General features: G+C 40.5%; 1 protein-coding gene across 1 annotated transcript in view; it reads right to left on the minus strand.

Annotated features, from left to right (window-relative positions):
- Window positions 1-2,861: 2,861 nt before the first annotated feature.
- Window positions 2,862-19,927, minus strand: part of LOC120545833 (3'-5' RNA helicase YTHDC2) — a 73,468-nt gene continuing 56,402 nt past the window's right edge. Inside the window, exons 25-32 of the mRNA XM_039780448.1 lie at window positions 19,282-19,370; window positions 16,214-16,333; window positions 12,434-12,585; window positions 11,767-11,941; window positions 11,383-11,427; window positions 8,490-8,696; window positions 5,549-5,731; window positions 2,862-3,717 (exon numbers count right to left, since the gene is read on the minus strand). Coding sequence (XP_039636382.1) covers window positions 3,646-3,717; window positions 5,549-5,731; window positions 8,490-8,696; window positions 11,383-11,427; window positions 11,767-11,941; window positions 12,434-12,585; window positions 16,214-16,333; window positions 19,282-19,370 — 1,043 coding nt within the window. The 3' untranslated portion in view covers window positions 2,862-3,645. The remainder of the gene's footprint in view (window positions 3,718-5,548; window positions 5,732-8,489; window positions 8,697-11,382; window positions 11,428-11,766; window positions 11,942-12,433; window positions 12,586-16,213; window positions 16,334-19,281; window positions 19,371-19,927) is intronic.

The raw sequence follows: 19,927 nt of genomic DNA on the forward strand, positions 1-19,927 counted from the left end.
TTGCCAATCCTGAATAATCCAGAGTTTCTGCCTAGTACTATGGATCCTGGTTTTAACCTTTGGCTGGCTAATGGTATATGTAGGATTGGTGACCTATTTGAGGAGGGATCACTATTGTCCTTTGATATCATAGCCTCAAAATATAAGTTACCTAGGCGATTCTTGCAAATTAGAGATTATATATTCAGAAATACTACACTTACTTCTAAATACTCATTTTCAGTAACTGAGAGGATACTTTTAAACCCTCCTACACAAAAGTTGATAACTTAAGATTAACTTTTGCTGCCAGGAAGAATTACTATTATCGTGGATCAGCGATAAACCTCCCTCTATGAAGGGTTGGCATTTAGTCATTAGAGAGACTATTCCTCTGGAACTCCTAACATGTTTTATCCACTCTACAACTGATACTTTTACTCGCATTTGGACACCATTTTTGGACAGTATACATGCCTCTACTGGTGATATTCTGAGGTTTGGGATGATATAATGCCTCCAGTGGCTCTATTTGTCTTTTTTTTATTTTTATTTTTTGTCCTCTGCTGGTCCTGTTGTATATTTCTGTTTATAGTACAATGTCGTGTGTCGGGCGACTTGTTACTTTGTTCTGTGTTTGTTAAAAAGAAGAAAAGAAACAAAAACAATATATATACTGTATCACCTGTTGCGGACCCGAAAAATGGAGCGTTTGCTTGTTTTAACAGAGTGGCTCCGTCTCCTTCGCTGGAGCTCATGCTAGCTGCATTTGGGCTCGGGGTTGGGTTAGAAGCAACAACAAGTGTCCTGTTAGCATGTGTTGATGGGAGGTGCTTCATAAGATTGGAGTTGCTTGAAGCAGACGTGGATAAAGTCTTTTTTCCTGTGCATAGCGTGCATGTTACATAAACATTCTTGCCTTTAATTTCAATGAGTGAGAAGTAGTGCCAGTACTTCCAGTTCGAGAACGCTACCTTTGAATGTCCCTGGCTCGTCGCTGTTTTGTGTTTAGTGGTAGTCAGAGCGTACAGTGACCATGGTAGCCAAAGCCTGACACCTTTCGCTTCATTCAACAAAGTAACGCGCCACTTTACATTCTCAGTAACAATAACAGCGTTTCAACAATGGGAAAAGTACTTAGATTACTCCGTTAAGAAGAATTTCTCCCATCTAGCGGTGAAATTGTATATGACAACCAACTGAATATTACTTTCTAGCCCCTCCCATTCTGAGCGTGTTTTAACTCCTACAGTGGCCGTATGCCAAAATTAACATGGCTTCCAGTACGAGTATCAGTGATATCGTTGTTCTTTATATTGTACGAGATTAATAGTGTAAGGCAATCTTAACAGCGTAGGCTACATGTTTTTGTCCGAGAGCAGAGTCCGAGATCAGTTGATGCGAGGGAGGTGCGAGGGAAAGCTAAAGGAAGAGGGAAATAAGGTAATGAAAAACCAAAAGACAGACGGATCGGTGAGACCTAGGCACGGAAAAACTAAAGAGACCCTCTCCAAAGATCACAAGGAGAGAGTGGAAGCCCTACAAAGACAACGGAGAGAAGCAACGGAGGTTTTTGGTTTTAGCTGTAGTCTAGTCTGTGTTCCAACTGCATGACGTGAGTTGTCTGCCAGGGAAATCACGATATTATGCCAGCAGTCACGAGTAATCCCCCCCTGGCAGTCGTCACGGTGCCACTGAGTGTGTAAAAGCGTGAAAGGCGGAGCTTGAATTTCCAAGTATGTCCCTCTTTGGCTAATGTATTTTAAAGATGGAGGCGCAACATGGCGGCCATCATTCAAGCGACTTGCTCGTATGTATTCTGAATGGCTACACTTACGAGAATACTTTCATACCTGCAAACTCAGAATGTTATAAAGCACCCCCTTCTTTCCTGTAGATTCTGGCAGCTCGACAGTCAGAGGAAGTCACACCGACATCATTTTAAGATGAAATCATTTATTTTTGTCAACCCATTAACAATCATGAGGATGCCTGAAATCAAGGGTGTATAGTTCACCTTTCACCTCTCCTCATGCAGCAGCAAAATGAACAATCTTTAAGTTACACATTTAAATGCTAACAACATATATTACACTTTTTTCTGTCTTCATCCAGGAAACAAAAAAAAAAAAAGACGTGTTACAATGAGTCCCATAAATATAGTGATGATGCCTAGTGGATTCTGAGTAGGGGTGGTACGGTTCATGAAAAAACACCCGAACCGCTCGGTTCGCTAGTCTCGGTTCGCTAGTCTCGGCTCGCTAGTCTCGGTTCGCTAGTCTCGGTTCGGAGCATGTGTGTACCGCACGGTTCGTCAGTACACTGTTAAGCTGCACTAACCTCTTACTGCCGTAGTGCCCACTTTATACACCTATGTTAAAACACTAACTGGAAATGACGAGCGGGATGGGCGTGACAAACGCAACCCATGGCAGCTGATTGGACGATTGCGTCACATGGGTCTGGCTGGTCCCTAATTTCAAAACAGACTGTCATGGCGGCTCGTTCAGAATACGATCTCATATTGTACTAAAATAGTTCACCGAAACGTGTTTCTGAAAACATTTTAAGCGAGAAATAGGCCGTGCAGTTGCTGAATCTGTCTTCATTTCAGATCGACAAAGGTCAGTTTAAAAGATTTTCATCAGATTTTGAGAGACACCGAGCCGACCGCTCCTCAAGTGGAGTGCTGCTGCTGCAGGTCACGTCACGTCACCTGCAGAAAGTCAAGTGGGAGAGAGGCTGCCCAGAGCTGGAGGATGCGCCAGCGTCGTTTATAGTCTGGTGTTTTGGATTTCACGTTACCTATATGGAAATAAAACAATATAGAACTGCCACTGTGTGCACGTTTTGTGCAACATGCATTCAATATGCTAATTTTAGCTATATGCTGAAGTATATTCTGGAGTGTTAAAGAAAAAATAAGAAACCGTACTGAACCGAAAACCGTGACCCTAAAACCATGATACGGACCGAACCGTGGGTTTTGTGAACCGTACCACCCCGAATTCTGAGGCACTCCAACATCCTCCGAGCGAAGCGTAAAAACAGAACATCAACTATTCTAAGACACAATCTTAAGACGTTCTTTCCGGATGTGCAGAGAAGCATTGTTTATGTGTTGTAAATAGTGTACATATATGTCAGTCTCTCGAAATATTACCATAAAAACTAAGTGGACATCATTACAACAATCTGAACAAACTGTAATAGCTTCTGTATTTATCAAATCAAATTAGTGATACAACCATTTGATCCATTGTAATTAATGTCAGAATTTAAAAAAAAATCCTCTTTAGAACATCCACAGAGCCAGCGACATGTTATCGTGAACATAGTGTTTGATAAGAACATGAGTACCATTTCGAACACAAGAATAAAAACTGAAAGAGAACATACTTATTAAATAGACAAAACACACAAACAGGAGACGGCAACAGCTGAACTTTCAAATGAATCAGTCCTTCCATTGTCCTGTCATCTTGCCTCAACTGGTACTGCAGTCCTTTTACTGTTGCAGGCAAAATAAAAGTGATGTAATATCTAATAGATCTGATAAAAAATATACATGTTTCTATCAATACAAAATGGATGCATGTAGTTTGAGTCAGATTTAGGTCGAGGAAGAACAAAACATGGTGCAGAGGGGTGTTCCGCTGCTACCTCTTATTGAACTTGATTCCCTGAGTTTCTCTCCCACAGTAACAACAGCTGGCTGCCTGCTTGGGGCTCCAACTCCTACATGAGACAAAAAAAAAAAAAAGAGATGGGAAGAAGTTAAAAAATAGTAGTGGTAGTCCTACATTAGGTGTGGTACGAGAAAAGGGAGAACTTGTCCGGACGCGTGTTGTGGGCTGCAAATAAACCCAGGGTTTCCCCTAGAGAAGTTGTTAGGCCTGGTGGCAAGGGACTTTTTTTTTTGTTAAGATAATTTTTTGGGCATTTTTAGGCCTTTATTTGGATAGGACAGCTCCGACCTGCAGCAAAGGGCCGCAGGTCGGAGTTGAACCTGCGGCCACTGTGTCGAGCAGTAAACCTCTATATATGGGTGCCCGCTCTACCAGGTGAGCTAACCAGAGGCCCGGCAAGTGTCTTTTTGACAAGGGCCCGCCTGGGGCCAGTCACAGACTGATGGCAGCATTACTGTAGAACCAAATAGTTTCTGGGACAACAGAATCATAGACGGAATCGTGAAATTGAGAATTTAAAAAAGCTATTCCATAGGGCTTTTCATTAAGTCAGTGTTAAAAGCTAACTGGAGATCTGCCCCACTAGTTTAAAAAAATTCTTAAAGTGCTCATATTCTGCTTTTTCCCTTTCCTTTAGTGGGTTATATATTTTTTGTGTGCACCTCATAGGTTTACAAAGTGAAAAAGCCCAAAGTCCCCCCCAAAGGGACTTACCATCTCCAACAGAAAACACTGTTCACAAACTGCTCCAAACAGCTCTACTGTTTTCTTTTATTGTATTTAGTTTACAGGAAGACGCGTCATTATGTGTAATCACAATGCTAATACAATGTCCCTAAAATGTATTTAAAAAAAACTAAAACGTGAAAACAATGGAGACAGTATGGTGTCTGTAACACAAACAAAAGACCAAAAATAAATAACTCCAAACAAACAAGTACGCTTGAGCTGCAAGAAAGCTGTAGCGTCTTTGTTATATGTACAACGCAAACTCTGCTAAATGCATTTTCAGCTAAGTACACACAGACACTGAGAAAAAACTCTTCAACACACAGAGTTGTCAAACCGGACACACAGAGTGTAATTCAAAATAAATGAGAAACTGTAGTTGTATTAAAGTTTGGTTTCTAGAGGAATTTTACTTCTGTGTTACTGTTACCGCAGTTTGGTATCGTATAACATCGAGATTAGCTTATTTTAGCTCAATGTCTGTGGGATCAGCTAGCAGCTCTGCACAAAAAAGGAGTACTCATTTGAACCTCCTTTAAAACTGAGCTGCCACTGACATCCAGCTAAAGAGCTAAACTATGCTAATGTCACCATTTAACAAACTACCTTCAGTTATGCATGTACAGACAGAGAACTCTGGGTAAATAATTTAGGTGTAACCATTTTCTAAGAGAAATATAAATTTGGCCACATCATAAGTTTGAATCATGCCCGAGCCTGTATCTGTGTTACCCCAGTACAGTACATGCAGATGAACGGCGCCCAGCCTCCCTTCATGCCTGACAGTGCTGGTCATCCGGTGGATTTTTCCATAGAAAAAAAAAAAGGGTTTGGGTATCGGAACTACTCTAATCAAAAGAGTTGGTTTGCATGAGAGGGAAAATGAAATATAAGCTCATTTTTGTGGCTTTAACACCTCGCATGGTAGTGTCAGCTCCACAAAATATAAAAACCCTCGGTTTCTGACCACAAGATCTGGTCTAAGATTAGTGGCAGCTATCTCCTGAGGAACTATGAGCGGTTTTCCTAAATCTACTCTCATTTTGCAATGCTCCAGCCTTGCTTTGCACATTTAAACTCCTGTTATAGGAAGCTCCGAAACACCTTTTCCATACAGCGCCGCACTGCCTCAGAGGCTGATTCAGTCTCACCTGTCCGTCCCTGCTGATCTGGACCTTCTTGTTGTCGTTCCATGGGTTGACGATGTGTTGAGTGCACTGGAAGGGAAGACTGTCCTTGTGGATCCACTCTACACTGAAAACCCCTCCTAGTCCCATGAAGCCCCAGTCCTGGCAGCTCTCCTGACTGATGATTGATGTCATGCGAGCATAGCCCTGTGAAAAGACAAAATACACTACTTTGGTTTTTTTGTTTAAATATCCTTATTTACAGTGCTTTTTATTTTTATGTTTTTATAGTGGGATCAAGATTCCGGCCCATATATGGTCTAAAATAGAGTTTTCCGATCCTAATACCAGTATCGGAAATGCCTCAGATACTGCCTAAAATGCTGGTATCGGTAGGGTTTGGGTACCGAACCACGAAAAACTCCACGCAGACAGCGTTCACTGCAATTTGATAGGATGGAGAGGTGAAAGCGGTTGCGGTGCGGTGACCCTTCTTCTGAGACAGACAGGCACAGCAGTGTTCTCCATGTGTTCTCTATGCCCTGGTGACTGACTGATAGGATGGAGGTTGTAGGGCAAAGCAACTTTATTTATATAGCACATTTCAGCGACAAGGCAATTCAAAATGCTTATAAAAGTTCATTTAATTAAATAAATAAAAAAAAGTAAAAAAAGTCATGAAAGTCAGTCATGAAAGAGATAGAAAATAAAAAGGCTGAAATAGAATAAGATACAAATGCAAGAATAAAACTTACACTGAGAAATTAATAATTATTTGATTTAATAGGTTGTAGGGACAGGTTTGGAAGGGGGGAGGTAGGGTGGGGTTTTATTTTGTGCGGTGTGTAAAATGTTCTAAATAAATAAAATGTAAGTAATTAGGGTAAATAGGTTTAGAATCATTTTTTACAACTGAAATTAATTATTCATTACAGAGGGTTAGTACCCCAAAAAAAGGTACCATTGGGTATCGGAACCGAATATCAAGTACCGGTAAAAATGTGGACAGCACCCTAAATCTACTTTAAAGTTGATTATTTATCTTCTTTGTCCATGACTGACGACAAACTAGAAAATAAAAGAAAGTTCTTTGGCATACATTCTCTGAAACCTGAGCCAGGCCATACACCATTGATAGCAATCATATCACATGTATACACGGTTAGAAGTACAGAGGAGTTTAAAACTAATATCTACAGTTGGAACCAGATATTTACATACACTTCAGAAAAAAAACACAAAAACTTTTATTTCTTTACTGTCATACATTAAATCAGAGTAAACTTTTTCTGTTTTAGATCAATACATATTAACATATTTTTTGCATTTGTTAAATGTCAGAATCGAGCGAGGGAGAATTTTTATGTATTTTTTTTTTTTTTAATCACTTTTAAAGTCAGAAGTATACATACACTTCCTTAGTATTTGGTAGAATTGCCCCGAAACTGTTTGACTTGGGCCAAACGTTTTGAGTATCCTTCCACAAGCTTTCTACAATAGTTGCTGGGATTTTGGCCCACTCCTCTTGACAGAACTGGTGTAACTGGGTCAGGTTTGTAGGCCTTCTTGCTCGCACTCGCCTTTTCAGTGCCGCCCACAAATGTTCTATGGGATTAAGATCAGGGCTTTGTGATGGCCACTCCAATACCTTGACTTTGTTGTCCTTAAGCCACTTTGTAACTAATTTGGAGGTATGCTTGGGGTCATTGTCCATTTGGAAGACCCATTTGCGCCCAAGCTTTAACTTCCTGGCTGCTGTCTTCAGATGTTGCTTCAATATATCCACAGCATTTTATTTTCTCATGATGCCATCTATTTTGTGAAGTGCACCAGTCCCTTCTGCTGCAAAGCAGCCCCAAAACATTATACTACCACCCCCATACTTCACAGTTGGGATGGTGTTCTGAGGCTTCAAAGCTTCGCCCTTTTTCCTCCAAATATACCGTTTATCATTATGGCCAAACAGTTACATTTTTGTCTCCAGAAATTAAGATTTTTGTCCCCAGTTGCAAATTGTAGACTGGCTTTTTTATGGTGGTTTTGAAGTAATGGCTTTCTTCCCCCAGAGTAACCTTTCAGCTCATGGTGGTACAGGACTCGTTTACTGTGGATAATGACACTGTCTTACCAGTTTCAGCTAGCATCTTCACAAGGTGTTTTGCTGTTGTCCTGGGATTGATTCGCACATTTCGCACCAAAAAACATTCCTCTCTGGGACTCAGAATCCGTCTCCTTCCTGAGCGGTATGATGGTTGTACATTCCCATGTTTTTTATACTTGCGTATTATTGTCTGAACAGATGAACGTGGGACCTTCAGGCATCTGGAAATTGCACCTAAGGATGAGCCACACTTGTGGAGGTCCACAATTCTTTTCCTGACGTCTTGGTTGATTTCTCTTGATTTTCCAAAGATGTCAAAGAAAGAGGCTCTGTGTTTGAGGTGTGCCTTTATATACATCCACAGGTGTGCCACCAATTAACTCAAATGGAATCAATTAACCTATCAGAAGCTTCTTAAGCTCAGAATGGAATCATCTGGAGTTTTCTTTTTGTTTAAAGACACAATAAACTTAGTGTATGTATACTTCTGACTTTGATGAAAGTGATAAAAAAATACATACAAATTCTCCCTCGCTCGATTCTGACATTTAACAAATGCAAAAAATATGTTAATATGTATTGATCTAAAACAGAAAAAGTTTACTCTGATTTAATGTATGACAGTAAAGAAATAAAAGTTTTTGTGTTTTTTTCTGAAGTGTATGTAAATATCTGGTTTCAACTGTATATGTATTTTAAACGCCCTGGTATCTTATTGGTACTCGGGATGGACTGATAGGCAACTTCAGGTATCTTCAAGGTAATCTGTATCGGCAAAGACAAAGCGGAAATCTCTAGTCTAAACTATGATAATAAAAAACTAACCTACATGTAACATTTGTTTTTCCAGAGAGAGAGTGTTACCTGGAAGTGTCCGGAGCCCTGAACAGAGAAGATGAGGATGATGAGGTTATTCTCCAGGAAGGCCTTGGTGAGTTTGGTCTCGTTGCTCGGTGTGGTGGACCAGATCCCTTTCTGTTGAGAAATCTCTATGTTCCTGACATTGCTGCTCTTCATGATGAAGTACCGCACTGAAGGAAAGACCAGCTCAGGAGACATTGGCTTTGAGATCTGCTGGGTACAAGGGCAGGAAAACCGCAGCATTAATAATGTGTTGATGAGATAGTGACTATTAAAATTAAACGTGTCGATCCAAACACCGAAGGCTCTAAGTTCCAATGGGAAGCTCTACAGAGGATTCACCACGACATCATAACAAGCTCTTGCCCCTTGCCTCTTCTGCTGCTTAATATAGAAATTACCACAGGGTAGCTGACAAAGTGGTTAATAAAGTGGTAGTCTATATCAATGACGTTTCATTTATGGGATGGTTCTGTTGCCACCGGAATTTCTGTCTGAAGTCCCTAATTTTCTGCCGGACGTCCGTCCGCTTCCTCTGTCTTTGTGATGGCGTTCTAACCTCCGGTGGATTTGTGAGGACTATGGTTAACTGCTCCTCAGATCTCTGCAGGGTAAATCCAGACAGCTAGCTAGACTATCTGTCCAATCGGAGTTTTCTGTTGCACGACTAAAACTACTTTTGAACGTAAACATGTTCCACCAAAACGAGTTCCTTCCTGAGGCTGTTTAGCAGAGGCACTGCGGCTCTGTCCGAGACTTAGCTCCGCCCAAGATGATTGTGATTGGTTTAAAGAAATGCCAATAAACCAGGGCACGTTTTTCTCCCATCCAGGAATGTTGTGTAGACTAACTTCTTCCGCAGAGCTGCGGAGGAAGGTCTGGCAATGCGAGACTAATTAAGTGGTAAATTCAGGAATGTTCTATGATGATGCTCACTTTAAGGGGCAAACACAGTGGGGGGTTGTTTACTAAGCTGACAGCAAATGTTTTCAGTTTATGAAGATACTGAAAATGTTAATGAGCACTGCCGTAATAGAGCTGATTTGAATATATTTGAATACCCCACTATGAAACGCTACACCACAGACACAAAATTCCTCTGCTGCATTGGTACATCTGATAGATAATTTTGCATTGCTACATATAAACTATATCTTCATGTTTGCTTTTGTTTCTTTCCTCATCTTTGCGGTCTCCGTTTAGCCAACAAGTCCTCCAAACCATACGACGATATGCTTATCCATACAACGATTTTCCGTCCTCATATCTAAACCAGAGAACATTTTAAACATGCCGTTATCGTTGTGAAACGTCACAGTTGGTTCGCTATTAAAGTTCTGGTTATGCACATGACGCAGAACGTGACGTAGTTTCATTGGTTACATTTTTTTGGTTTGTTGCTGTTTACCTTTGTTTTCAAACGGACAGGAAACCCAGTATCCTGGGTCAACATCCAGTACTCATTTGATCGATCCACTACTACAACCTTCGTCCTTAAGCAGAATTTGGCGCTCTTATAATTCGTCACCCCAGCTTTGCTCGCGGCCACAAGAGGGCGCCGCCACTATAATCGTAAATATGAGTCGTAATTGCTGCTTGAAAAAAGTCTCTGTTTAGCTGTATGTCTGTGTATATCTTTCTGTGCATTGTATTCGGTTCATTTGTACTTGACTAAATGGATTTTGAAGAATATATATACATATACAGTACAGGCCAAACATTTGGAGACACCTTCTCATTCAATGCGTTTCCTTTTTATTTTCATGAATATTTACATTGTAGATTCTCACTGAAGGCATCAAAACTATGAATGAACACATATGGAATTATGTACTTAACAAAAAAGTGTGAAATAACTGAAAACATGTCTTATATTTTAGATTCTTCAAAGTAGCCACCCTTTGCTTTTTTATTAATAAGGGAAAAAAATTCCACTAATTAACAATGACAAAGCACACCTGTGAAGTGAAAACCATTTCAGGTGACTACCTCATGAAGCTCATCGAGAGAACACCAAGGGTTTGCAGAGTTATCAAAAAAAGCAAAGGGTGGCTACTTTAAAGAATCTAAAATATAAGACATGTTTTCAGTTCTTTCACACTTTTTTGTTAAGTACATAATTCCATATGTGTTCATTCATAGTTTTGATGCCTTCAGTGAGAATCTACAATGTAAATAGTCATGAAATGACCATTGTTGTGGCCCTATGCTAATACTGACACTACTACTGACAAAACAGATTTCCCACATCAGTGTGTTTCTAAGTGTTGGGGAGCACTACTGCATATATGAAAGAAAGCCTTTTGTGTCTCCAGAGCTGAGAAGTGTCCTCACTCAGGTTAGTGTTAGTTGGGTCTGAAGACTACAAGTTTGACCATGAAAGTTAGAAAGCAATGAGCTTACCAGACCTCTGCAGCCCAGGCTCGAGGCTACATTAGCCGGTACAAGCATAACACACCCCAATCTGTGACCCAACTATCGACAGTCAAGTTGCATGGTGAGTAGGTTAGGCAGCAGGAAGAATAAATAAGTGGATAAAAAATGACCTGTCGATTTTTGGTTCAGCTGCATTGATTTGATCCTTTTTACAAAACCGTCCACCGTGATTTCAACAAGTGCAATGATAAATAAATGGAGTTCTCTTTTAAAGCCTGAATGAAGCAACTTCTAGTGGTAGAATAAAAAAAACTGTCCCTGTACACCATCGCCATAATGTTTTGCCCCAAATTAATTTGATCAAGTCCAATTGGAATGAAGGCCTGAAAACAACACGGGCTGCAACAGCTTTCACCAGGATTGTCTCACTTATCCTACAATCCAAAACATATGCATCCAAATAATTTGACAAATGTCATAAACACGCAAAGATTACACACAGAGGCTTTATAAGGTTTACCTTGCGCGGCAGCTGGATGCTCGCGAGATCACACAATAATTGCACCTATAACACAAAAATCCATTGTGTCAGACTTCAAGTGCTGCATTTGTGTCCGGACAGCAGTGAACCGAACCAATCAGGGGCCGGTGAGGCAATTCTGGCAGCTACGGGCGTGGTTTAGGTGTGTGTGACGGCCATGACTGTTCGTTCAAAACAACATTGGCGGACGTGACAGACAGTTCATCCAATCACCTGCCAGGTATTTTTTTTAAAGCACCGGCCCTTTCCCAAACATTTTCCAATGACGGCTTCGGAGATGTTCTGTGTAACAAACCATTCGGTTGGTCAGGTTATTAAAAGGTCACAAAAGAAAAGAAAAAAATGCTGGCAGATGGTGATTACCTTTCCTGCGGAGGAAGGACGGGGGCTGTCATAAGGACTGTCCAAGGTCACAGAGCAGGAAGAATTACTGGAGGAGTGCAGGTCATCAGAGAGCTGATTTATGGGTAGTGAGGCCTCTTCTCTGCTTTGGGCTTTCATCTGTAGCAAGCTTGAGGTTGCTGGCATCCTACAAGACCTGAGGGGAAGTGGTAAAAACGGAGCAGCAGTATGAGTATGAAGTGAGCCATGAAAATATAACATGACTGATTATCCTAGGAAAAACCCTGGTTTGTAACCGTCAGGCTACCAACAACATTTCAACTGATTTAGCAGTTTAGATAACACACTAGACTGTCCTGCTGCTACAGATGTGAACATACTCAGATCGTTGACTGTTTATGGACTCACGGCAGTGAGACGCTGCAGAATGAATATAGGGGTAAAACTATGGATATTTGGCATTATTTTTGGCATTAAAAATTATTTTTCTGGCCTGGTGGGGGTTCTCGTTGGCCACAATTATAGGGAAAACACTGGTATAACCAGAAGCTAAATAAGTAAAGAGGAGATGATATTTTTTTTACATGGATCCTTGCAGCACTGCCAGACAGGACAGTCAAATGTAAATACCTTTAAGCACCATAATACAAGACACTGCAATGTAAATGTTATTGAGACTACTTGGTACTTGTCATTGGTGGTGTTGGTGGGGGGTTGGGGACTGTGCCTGGAGTTCTTTCCAGAAGACTGGGGCCCGTCCTCTGATGTCATGGGCCGGGGCCGCTGGCCAATCCCTGTGGGCTGCTGCAGGCCGGCTCCCTGCTCCTCTGCTGCAAGCACCTGAGGAACATCAGTTTGAACTCCAGTCATTTACTTGCATCCTAGTGTCCATACTGTAAACACCAGAGCCAAAGGCTTTATAGCCACATTTCAGTAAAGACTGATAGAAGTCCAGCCACTCAAACCACCTCCAGGGTGCTCATGATTGATTATTGATTGCGATTAGTTAATAGTGAAGACCGCAATTAATCGAATGTTTGGTGTAACATTTGTTTTTATGAGATAAATGCTGGAATAATGTTACATATCACTTCTACCAGTACTGTTTTGGTATCATTATAACTTTAGCTTTTGTGATAAATGTTCTGTGTTTGACTGTTCAATGTCCCATGCCTATTACAGTTGTATGCAAAAGTTTGGGCACCCCTGTAAATTTTCATGATTTTCATTTACAAATCATTGGTTATCTGGATAAGAAATTTCAGTTAAATATATCATATAGGAGACAAACACAGTGATATTTGAGAAGTGAAATAAAGTTTATACGATTTATGGAAAGTGTGCAAGAATTATTTAAACTAAATTAGGCATGTGCATAAATTTAGGCACCACAAAAGAATAATTAACTCAATATTTTGTGCATCCTCCTTTTGCATAAATAACAGCCTCTAAACGCTTTCTATAGCTTCCAATTAGAGTCTGGATTCTGGCAGAAGGTATTTTGGACCATTCTTCTTTACAAAACATCTCCAGTTCAGTCAGGTTTCCGAGCATGGACAGCCCTCTTTAAATCACACGACAAATTTTCAATAATATTCAGGTCTGGGGACTGAGATGGCCATTCCACAGCGTTGTACTTGTTCCTCTGCATGAATGCCTTAGTAGAATTTGAGCAGTGTTTAGGGTCGTTGTCTTGTTGAAAGATCCAGCCCCGGCACAACTGATTCCTGGACATTGTTCTCCAGAATCTGCTGATATTGAGTGGAATCCATGCGACCCTCAACTTTAACAAGATTCCCAGTCCCTGCACTGGCCACACAGCCCCACAGCATGATGGAACCGCTACCAAATGTTATTGTAGGTAGCAAGTGTTTTTCTTAATGCTGTGCTCTTTTTCCGGCATGCATAACGCCCCTTGTTTTGCCCAAATAACTATTTTAGTTTCATCAGTCCACAGCACCTTATTCCAAAATGAAGCTGGCTTGTCCAAATGTGCTTTAGCATACCTCAAGCGACACAGTTTGTGGCGTGTGCAGAGAAAAGGCTTTTTCCGCATTACTCGTCCATGCAGCATCTCCTTGTGTAAAGTGCGCTGAATAGTTGAACAATGCACAGTGACACCATCTGCAGCAAGATAATGTTGTAGGTCTTTGGAGCTGGTCTGTGGGTTGACTGTGACTGTTCTCACCATCCTGCGCCTCTGCTTATCTGAGATTTTTCTTGGTCTGCCACTTCGGGCCTTAACTAGAACTGTGCCTCTGGTCTTCAAATTCCTCACAATGTTCCTCACAGTTGAAACGGAGAGCTTAAATCTCTGAGACATCTTTCTGTATCCTTCCCCTAAACCATGATGTTGAACAATCTTTGTTTTCAGGTCATCTGAGAGTTGTTTTGAGGCTCCCATGTTGCCACTCTTCAGAGAAGATGCAAAGAGGAGAAATACTTACAATTGGCCTCCTTAAATACCCTTTCTCATGATTGGATTCACCTGTGTATGGAGGTCAAGGGTCACCAAACCAATTTTGAGTTCTAATAATTAGTGCTAAAGGTATTGAAATCAATAAAATGACAAGGGTGCCTAAATTTATGCACATGCCTAATTTAGTTTAAATAATTCTTGCACACTTTCCATAAATCATATAAACTTTATTTCACTTCTCAAATATCACTGTGTTTGTCTCCTATATGATATATTTAACTGAAATTTCTTATCCAGACAACCAATGATTTATAAAGGAAAATCATGAAAATTTACAGGGGTGCCCAAACTTTTGCATACCACTGTAAAAGTTATTCTTTTACAGTGGTTATTCTCATCCCTGTATAAGAATATAGAGCAGTTTTGATGGTGTCTCATGTTATAATGCTCCATGACATGTTTTATTGGTTTACAAATTAAAATTGAACTTTAGCTAAACATCTTTTTTTTTTTTTTAAATTTCAAATTGAATCGTAATCGCAATATCTGGCGAAAAAAAAGAAAACAATAATATCACAATTACATTTTTTCCCCCCCAAATCCTTCAGCCCTAGTGCAGAGTTAAGCACATGGATGATACAAGGCAGGGACTTCTCAACTGGTAACATATTTGTCAAACATACTGCACATTCCCATGTCAAGTCCCAACATGATCTATCCAGTTGCACTCTGACTGAAGATGAAAAAAAACAAGACTGGTTTTTAAAATGGACTAGCATTTTCAAACATGTTAATAATATGAGAGAAATGATGTGTCAGTTCGGCTTTGCAAAGGGCGCAGAGGTTAGAGTTTTAATCTGGGTACAATAGTAAAATGATGGGATGGACAGTTTGGTTTTTGCCTTGAGTTTTGGAGTTGTTAGCATTGAGTTATTTTTTAAAGGTTTTGTTACAGCACCCAGCACTCAAAGAGACGCATGCCCCAACTTTTCAACATCAACCAATGCAATGAATATAGGACAATTATACACAGCCATAATACTCTAAAAGGAGGAGGAGGACGACAACTGTCTGAGGCTGCTCATCCAATATTTGGAACCCACATACACTGAGGGGCGGACCACGAAGCAAGTTGGACAGAGCTAGGCTTTCTTTGCCTCTCTTTCTTTGGCTCTACAAAGCCTGACCTCCCCAATCAGAGATAACTGATGCCATGAAGGGGGTTACCATCTTGCTCTGTTAACCCAGGCTTTCTTCTTCGGGTTCTGTGCGTTCCCATAAAAACGGGGCGCTTGGCATCATTTGACTCCACTACCGTACAAAATGGGCCTGGTCCTGATCCTGATCGGCCACCTACTTCTGCATTTAAATGATTACAGGCGCCCAGATAGCTCAGTTGGTAGAGCAGGCGCACATATATAGAGGTTTAGTCCTCGACGCAGCAGTGCCGGGTTCGACTCAGACCTCGACCCTGTGCTTTAAGTCATTCCACTGTTTCTCTCATGTCTTCAGCTGTCCTGTCAAATAAAGGTCTAAATGCCCCAAAAAATAATCTTAAAAAAAACCCAACAAAACAATTACAGCAAAAATAAAACTGTTGCTGCACAGAAGGAAAGAGGAATACTGGCAAAAAATGACTAATTGCATAAATTGCTTGGGACCAAGCATAAAAACAACATAAAGGTAAACCCCACACTGATTTATAATAAAGTGAACTACTAATGTATGATTTATAGAAGCTTCCTTAGAGCCAACGTAGGCAAATGTCCAGGGAACATGAAGAAAACGTGTTCTTGCTCAGATTTTCTGCATTCCTGATTTAGGTTCTTGTGGCAAAAAATCCTGCAACGCCATACAGTAAGAACTATGGTAACTGCACAGCTTCGTTTGGTGGAATAAATAATGTAACCTTTGGACAGGGAAAACTCTGGCTTCAGACTCAACATACCTCACTAACCCATTAATCTGGCTTCGTGGTACAGCCCTCCCGTTGCTCTATTTATGGTGTTGTAAGTGAAACTTGGAGAAAGAAAAAATAATGAGACATACAGACACCAGAGTCCGGATAATGGCCTCGTCTTGTTGAGACCAGGGCTTTGACGGACAACGGATCCTCTTGATGAACAAATTCTGCCACTTCTGCCTCAGTTCAAACACCAGTCCTGCAGCCTGACAACATGAGATAAACGGCATGTAAATAAGAAAAGGTTTAGTACAAAATATCAGGGAGGCAGGATGGAAACAAACACAAGAGCAACAGAGTAGAGTTACCATGAGAGAACAAAAAGGGCAAAAACATCTGTTAAGAGGGAAATATAAGTGAGTCTTACGAAATTTTTAAAAATTTTAATTGATTTGGATGATCTTAAGTTGAGAGGTAAACTATTTTTAAAGTGTAGATGCCAGACAACAAATGTATTTCGGCCTTCCTTTTGGGACAACCAGCAGACACTTGTTAGTAGGGCGGGGACGATATGCTTTTGTCCTAAAACGATTCTTTCACGATACATGGGGGCCGATTAGATTTTTTTATTATGATTTTCATTCATTGTGATTTGATAGGGTTGAGTGTTGCGATTTTCTTTTCCTTCTTTAACAAAAACAAAAGTTGAATAATACACTTCTAGAGACAATACATCATGAGACATTTCTAGAAACTGTTTTCGAAAGAGAACACACATCACATGTCAGTGACATTGGAAAGAAGAACATAACATGGATTTTCTGCCTCCGCTCTGTTTTGCTGGAAACGGATGTGATTTAGGTGAATCATTGGTTAAAAATAAAAAATACTGATTGTTGGGAAAATAATTGATAATCTTGGCAAAAATAAATAAAAATAAAGATACATACGATATTACATTTTTTCCCCCCAGCCGTACTTGTTAGCTGACCTCAGAGAGTTCAAGTTCATATAGGGACAAAAAATTCATAACTAATCAAGGGCTTTATTGCATAGAGCCTGATTTCAATTCATTATATGCACAACAATTACTGAGATGCAGTCACTGACAATAAAATAGTGGTAAGCTCAAGAGGTAACAACTGAAATTTTGAATTAAATTTAAAACTCCAGGTAGCAAGTGATGCTGTAGTAATGAGCTGTGGATGGCATAAAATAATGTAGCCATGACCACACAAGACCATGGGTTTATTTGTCACGCCTTTCAAATGATGAAATATGTGTGATCTTAAGAACATTTTTTTAGTGGAAAAGCAGGATTTTGGTTTCTTATTATAGAAGAGAAAGTGTTCTCCACATATCTTTCAGCAGAATGCAGCTGAACAAGGAGTTTTTCTGCTTGAGGACAGCTCACTTCCAAGAAAGAAGAGGGACTGGAGCATACTGATAGATTTAAAGCCTTTAATAGTGCAAACAGACCAACGTTTTGACCCTACTGTGAAATCTTTCATTAACTGCAGCAGCACACATGTTTACAAGCTGACATGTCCCTGTGGTCTGGTTTATATCGGAAAAACTAAAGACCCCTTTATACAGACATCCTGCAATACTGCTGTAAAGTAGACCCCTGATTACACTGGCTTTGGTTTTTACACTGAACCAAACAACGCTAGCATAATCCTGCCCCAGTTATCATTTTAGATTGTGTGTGTGTGTGTGTGTGTGTGTGTGTGTGTGTGTGTGTGTGTGTGTGTGTGTGAGAATTTGAAGTAGATTTGGCTCTGCTGCCAGCTTAGCGGCGGAGCAGCATTCTGTCTCTGTACCTTTTATACAGAACAGCAAGGCGGAATAACAGCGCAACATTCCTGCCTTGAACAGGATGTGTAAAAGGGGCTATTAACTTTAAAGAATCACATAACCGAACACTAAAATGCAGTAAGCTCATACAAACATGGATTATGCTATTGCTCAACATTCTGGGGAAGACTTCTTTTTAGATTCATGCTCTTAACACAGTTGGGCCTTTTGGCCTCAATGAATAACTGACTTTGTCATGTTTCCTCTAATGGATTCCACTTGATGGATGCAGTACTCGTACTTTCTGTTTTAACTGGAAAATAGATCTGGGTTCTTTTGTTCTTGATGTGACTGCCGTGCATGGGGTTTGGCACTGGCTTTGGCAACTCCCAACCTTGGATCCATTATCCAACAGATTTGAAATCCTGTATTCAACTATCCAATGAGAATTTTGTACACCTGTTCATGGTTGACTATAAACGTATTTGGAACTTAAATTCAAAGTTAACAATTTGATGAATTACAGGTTCCAGAGATTGCTGCAGATTCCTTTGAGCACTCTCAGGTCACTGACAAGATTCGGTTTTTATTTTGGGACATCCAGCCTCTCATATCCAGGCAGTCATTTGGGTTACCAACGGATAATGTCGTCCGCACAAAAGAATTGAAAAGGCCCTATGATAGCATATAGATAGAAAATGAAATACGGCAAAGAATAGATCCTTGAGGCACATCAGTGATGTCATCACCAACTGCTTAATGAGAATCCAGTTTAACCTCTTTCGTGCTCCCGTGCACTAACCCCCCAACCCCCACCCCCAAAATCCTTCTTGTCAGTTATTGGCTGGAACGCTGGAAAACTGTTATGTTTGGTGGTGCAGGTTGGCACAGTTTGTTTTTGTTGGCGTTGGTGGAGCCTGGGCTGTCTACAGAGACCACGTTTTTTTACAGTGTGTTCAGGGGACAGACAGCTAGCAGATGGTGAGTAGATGTTTACTGTATGTGACAAAAAATGTTGTAGCCTAATACACGCGTGACATCGCTTAGAGCACCTTTAATATATACTACTTGGTCGCAAGTAGACACTGATTTGATTTTAGGGGGGTCACAAGCCAAAAGGTTTTGGAACCACTGTTGTATAACACAATACAGGGTTGGAAATTAACTTTTGTCCACCTGCCACTGTGGCTGGTGGATTCCAAAATGTTACCAGCCACTCAATACATTTCCATTGTTTTTTGGCTGGTGAGTGAAGCAAATCTACGGCCACTTGCAAATTTTACCAGCATTTGGCTGGGGGCTTAAAAGTTGTCTTGTCTAAAAAACAAATAAAAAATGAATACAAAAATTCACATTACAATTAATAATTAAGACTTTAAAGGTTGAAAGGTCAATGTCAACAGCAATGATCCCTCACCTCTCTGTCCAATTGGAAGAGGAGCCAGTCATCAATCTTCATCTCGGCTAGGTCCTCTGTGTCACTGTCACTGACGTCAACCAGACTGTCTGAAGGAAAGAACATGGAGACAAAGGCTGAATCTGCACAGGCAGGCTTCAAAATCCACTTCTGTCATAAAACATTCAAAGGAAAGAGTGCTTTGTAAAACACCATGGAAAAGATGAAATGTCTATACATTTTTGGAAAACAAGAATATAATTTGAAGTACATTGTAAAAAGGGATTTAAACAATGCTTAAGACTTGAGAAATGTGGGAAGGCCATGTCTGCTTTGGATTGGCCTCAGAGAGTTCCTAGGAAACCAATCATGCCGGAAAACTCAAGGGAAGCGAGACCCATCCTCTAAGAGAGAATGCTGAAGTATCTGGATAGTGTTGGGATAATTTGGTTAACATTCATTTCAAAGTTTGCACAGCCTCCCTGGGAAAGCTTATCACAATACCAAAACCAAGTTCCAAAGTGCTGACTTTGACTCTGTTTTGTTGTTGCTCTTAATGTCCTTACACAGAAATAGACCTACAGCTAAAAACAAGCACAATAAAGCTGAGGGGTGTACCTAGGGCTGCACGATTATGGCCAAAATGATAATCACGATTATTTTGATC

Source organism: Perca fluviatilis, chromosome 17 (genome assembly GCF_010015445.1).
Source record: "Perca fluviatilis chromosome 17, GENO_Pfluv_1.0, whole genome shotgun sequence".
Taxonomy (NCBI): domain Eukaryota; kingdom Metazoa; phylum Chordata; class Actinopteri; order Perciformes; family Percidae; genus Perca; species Perca fluviatilis.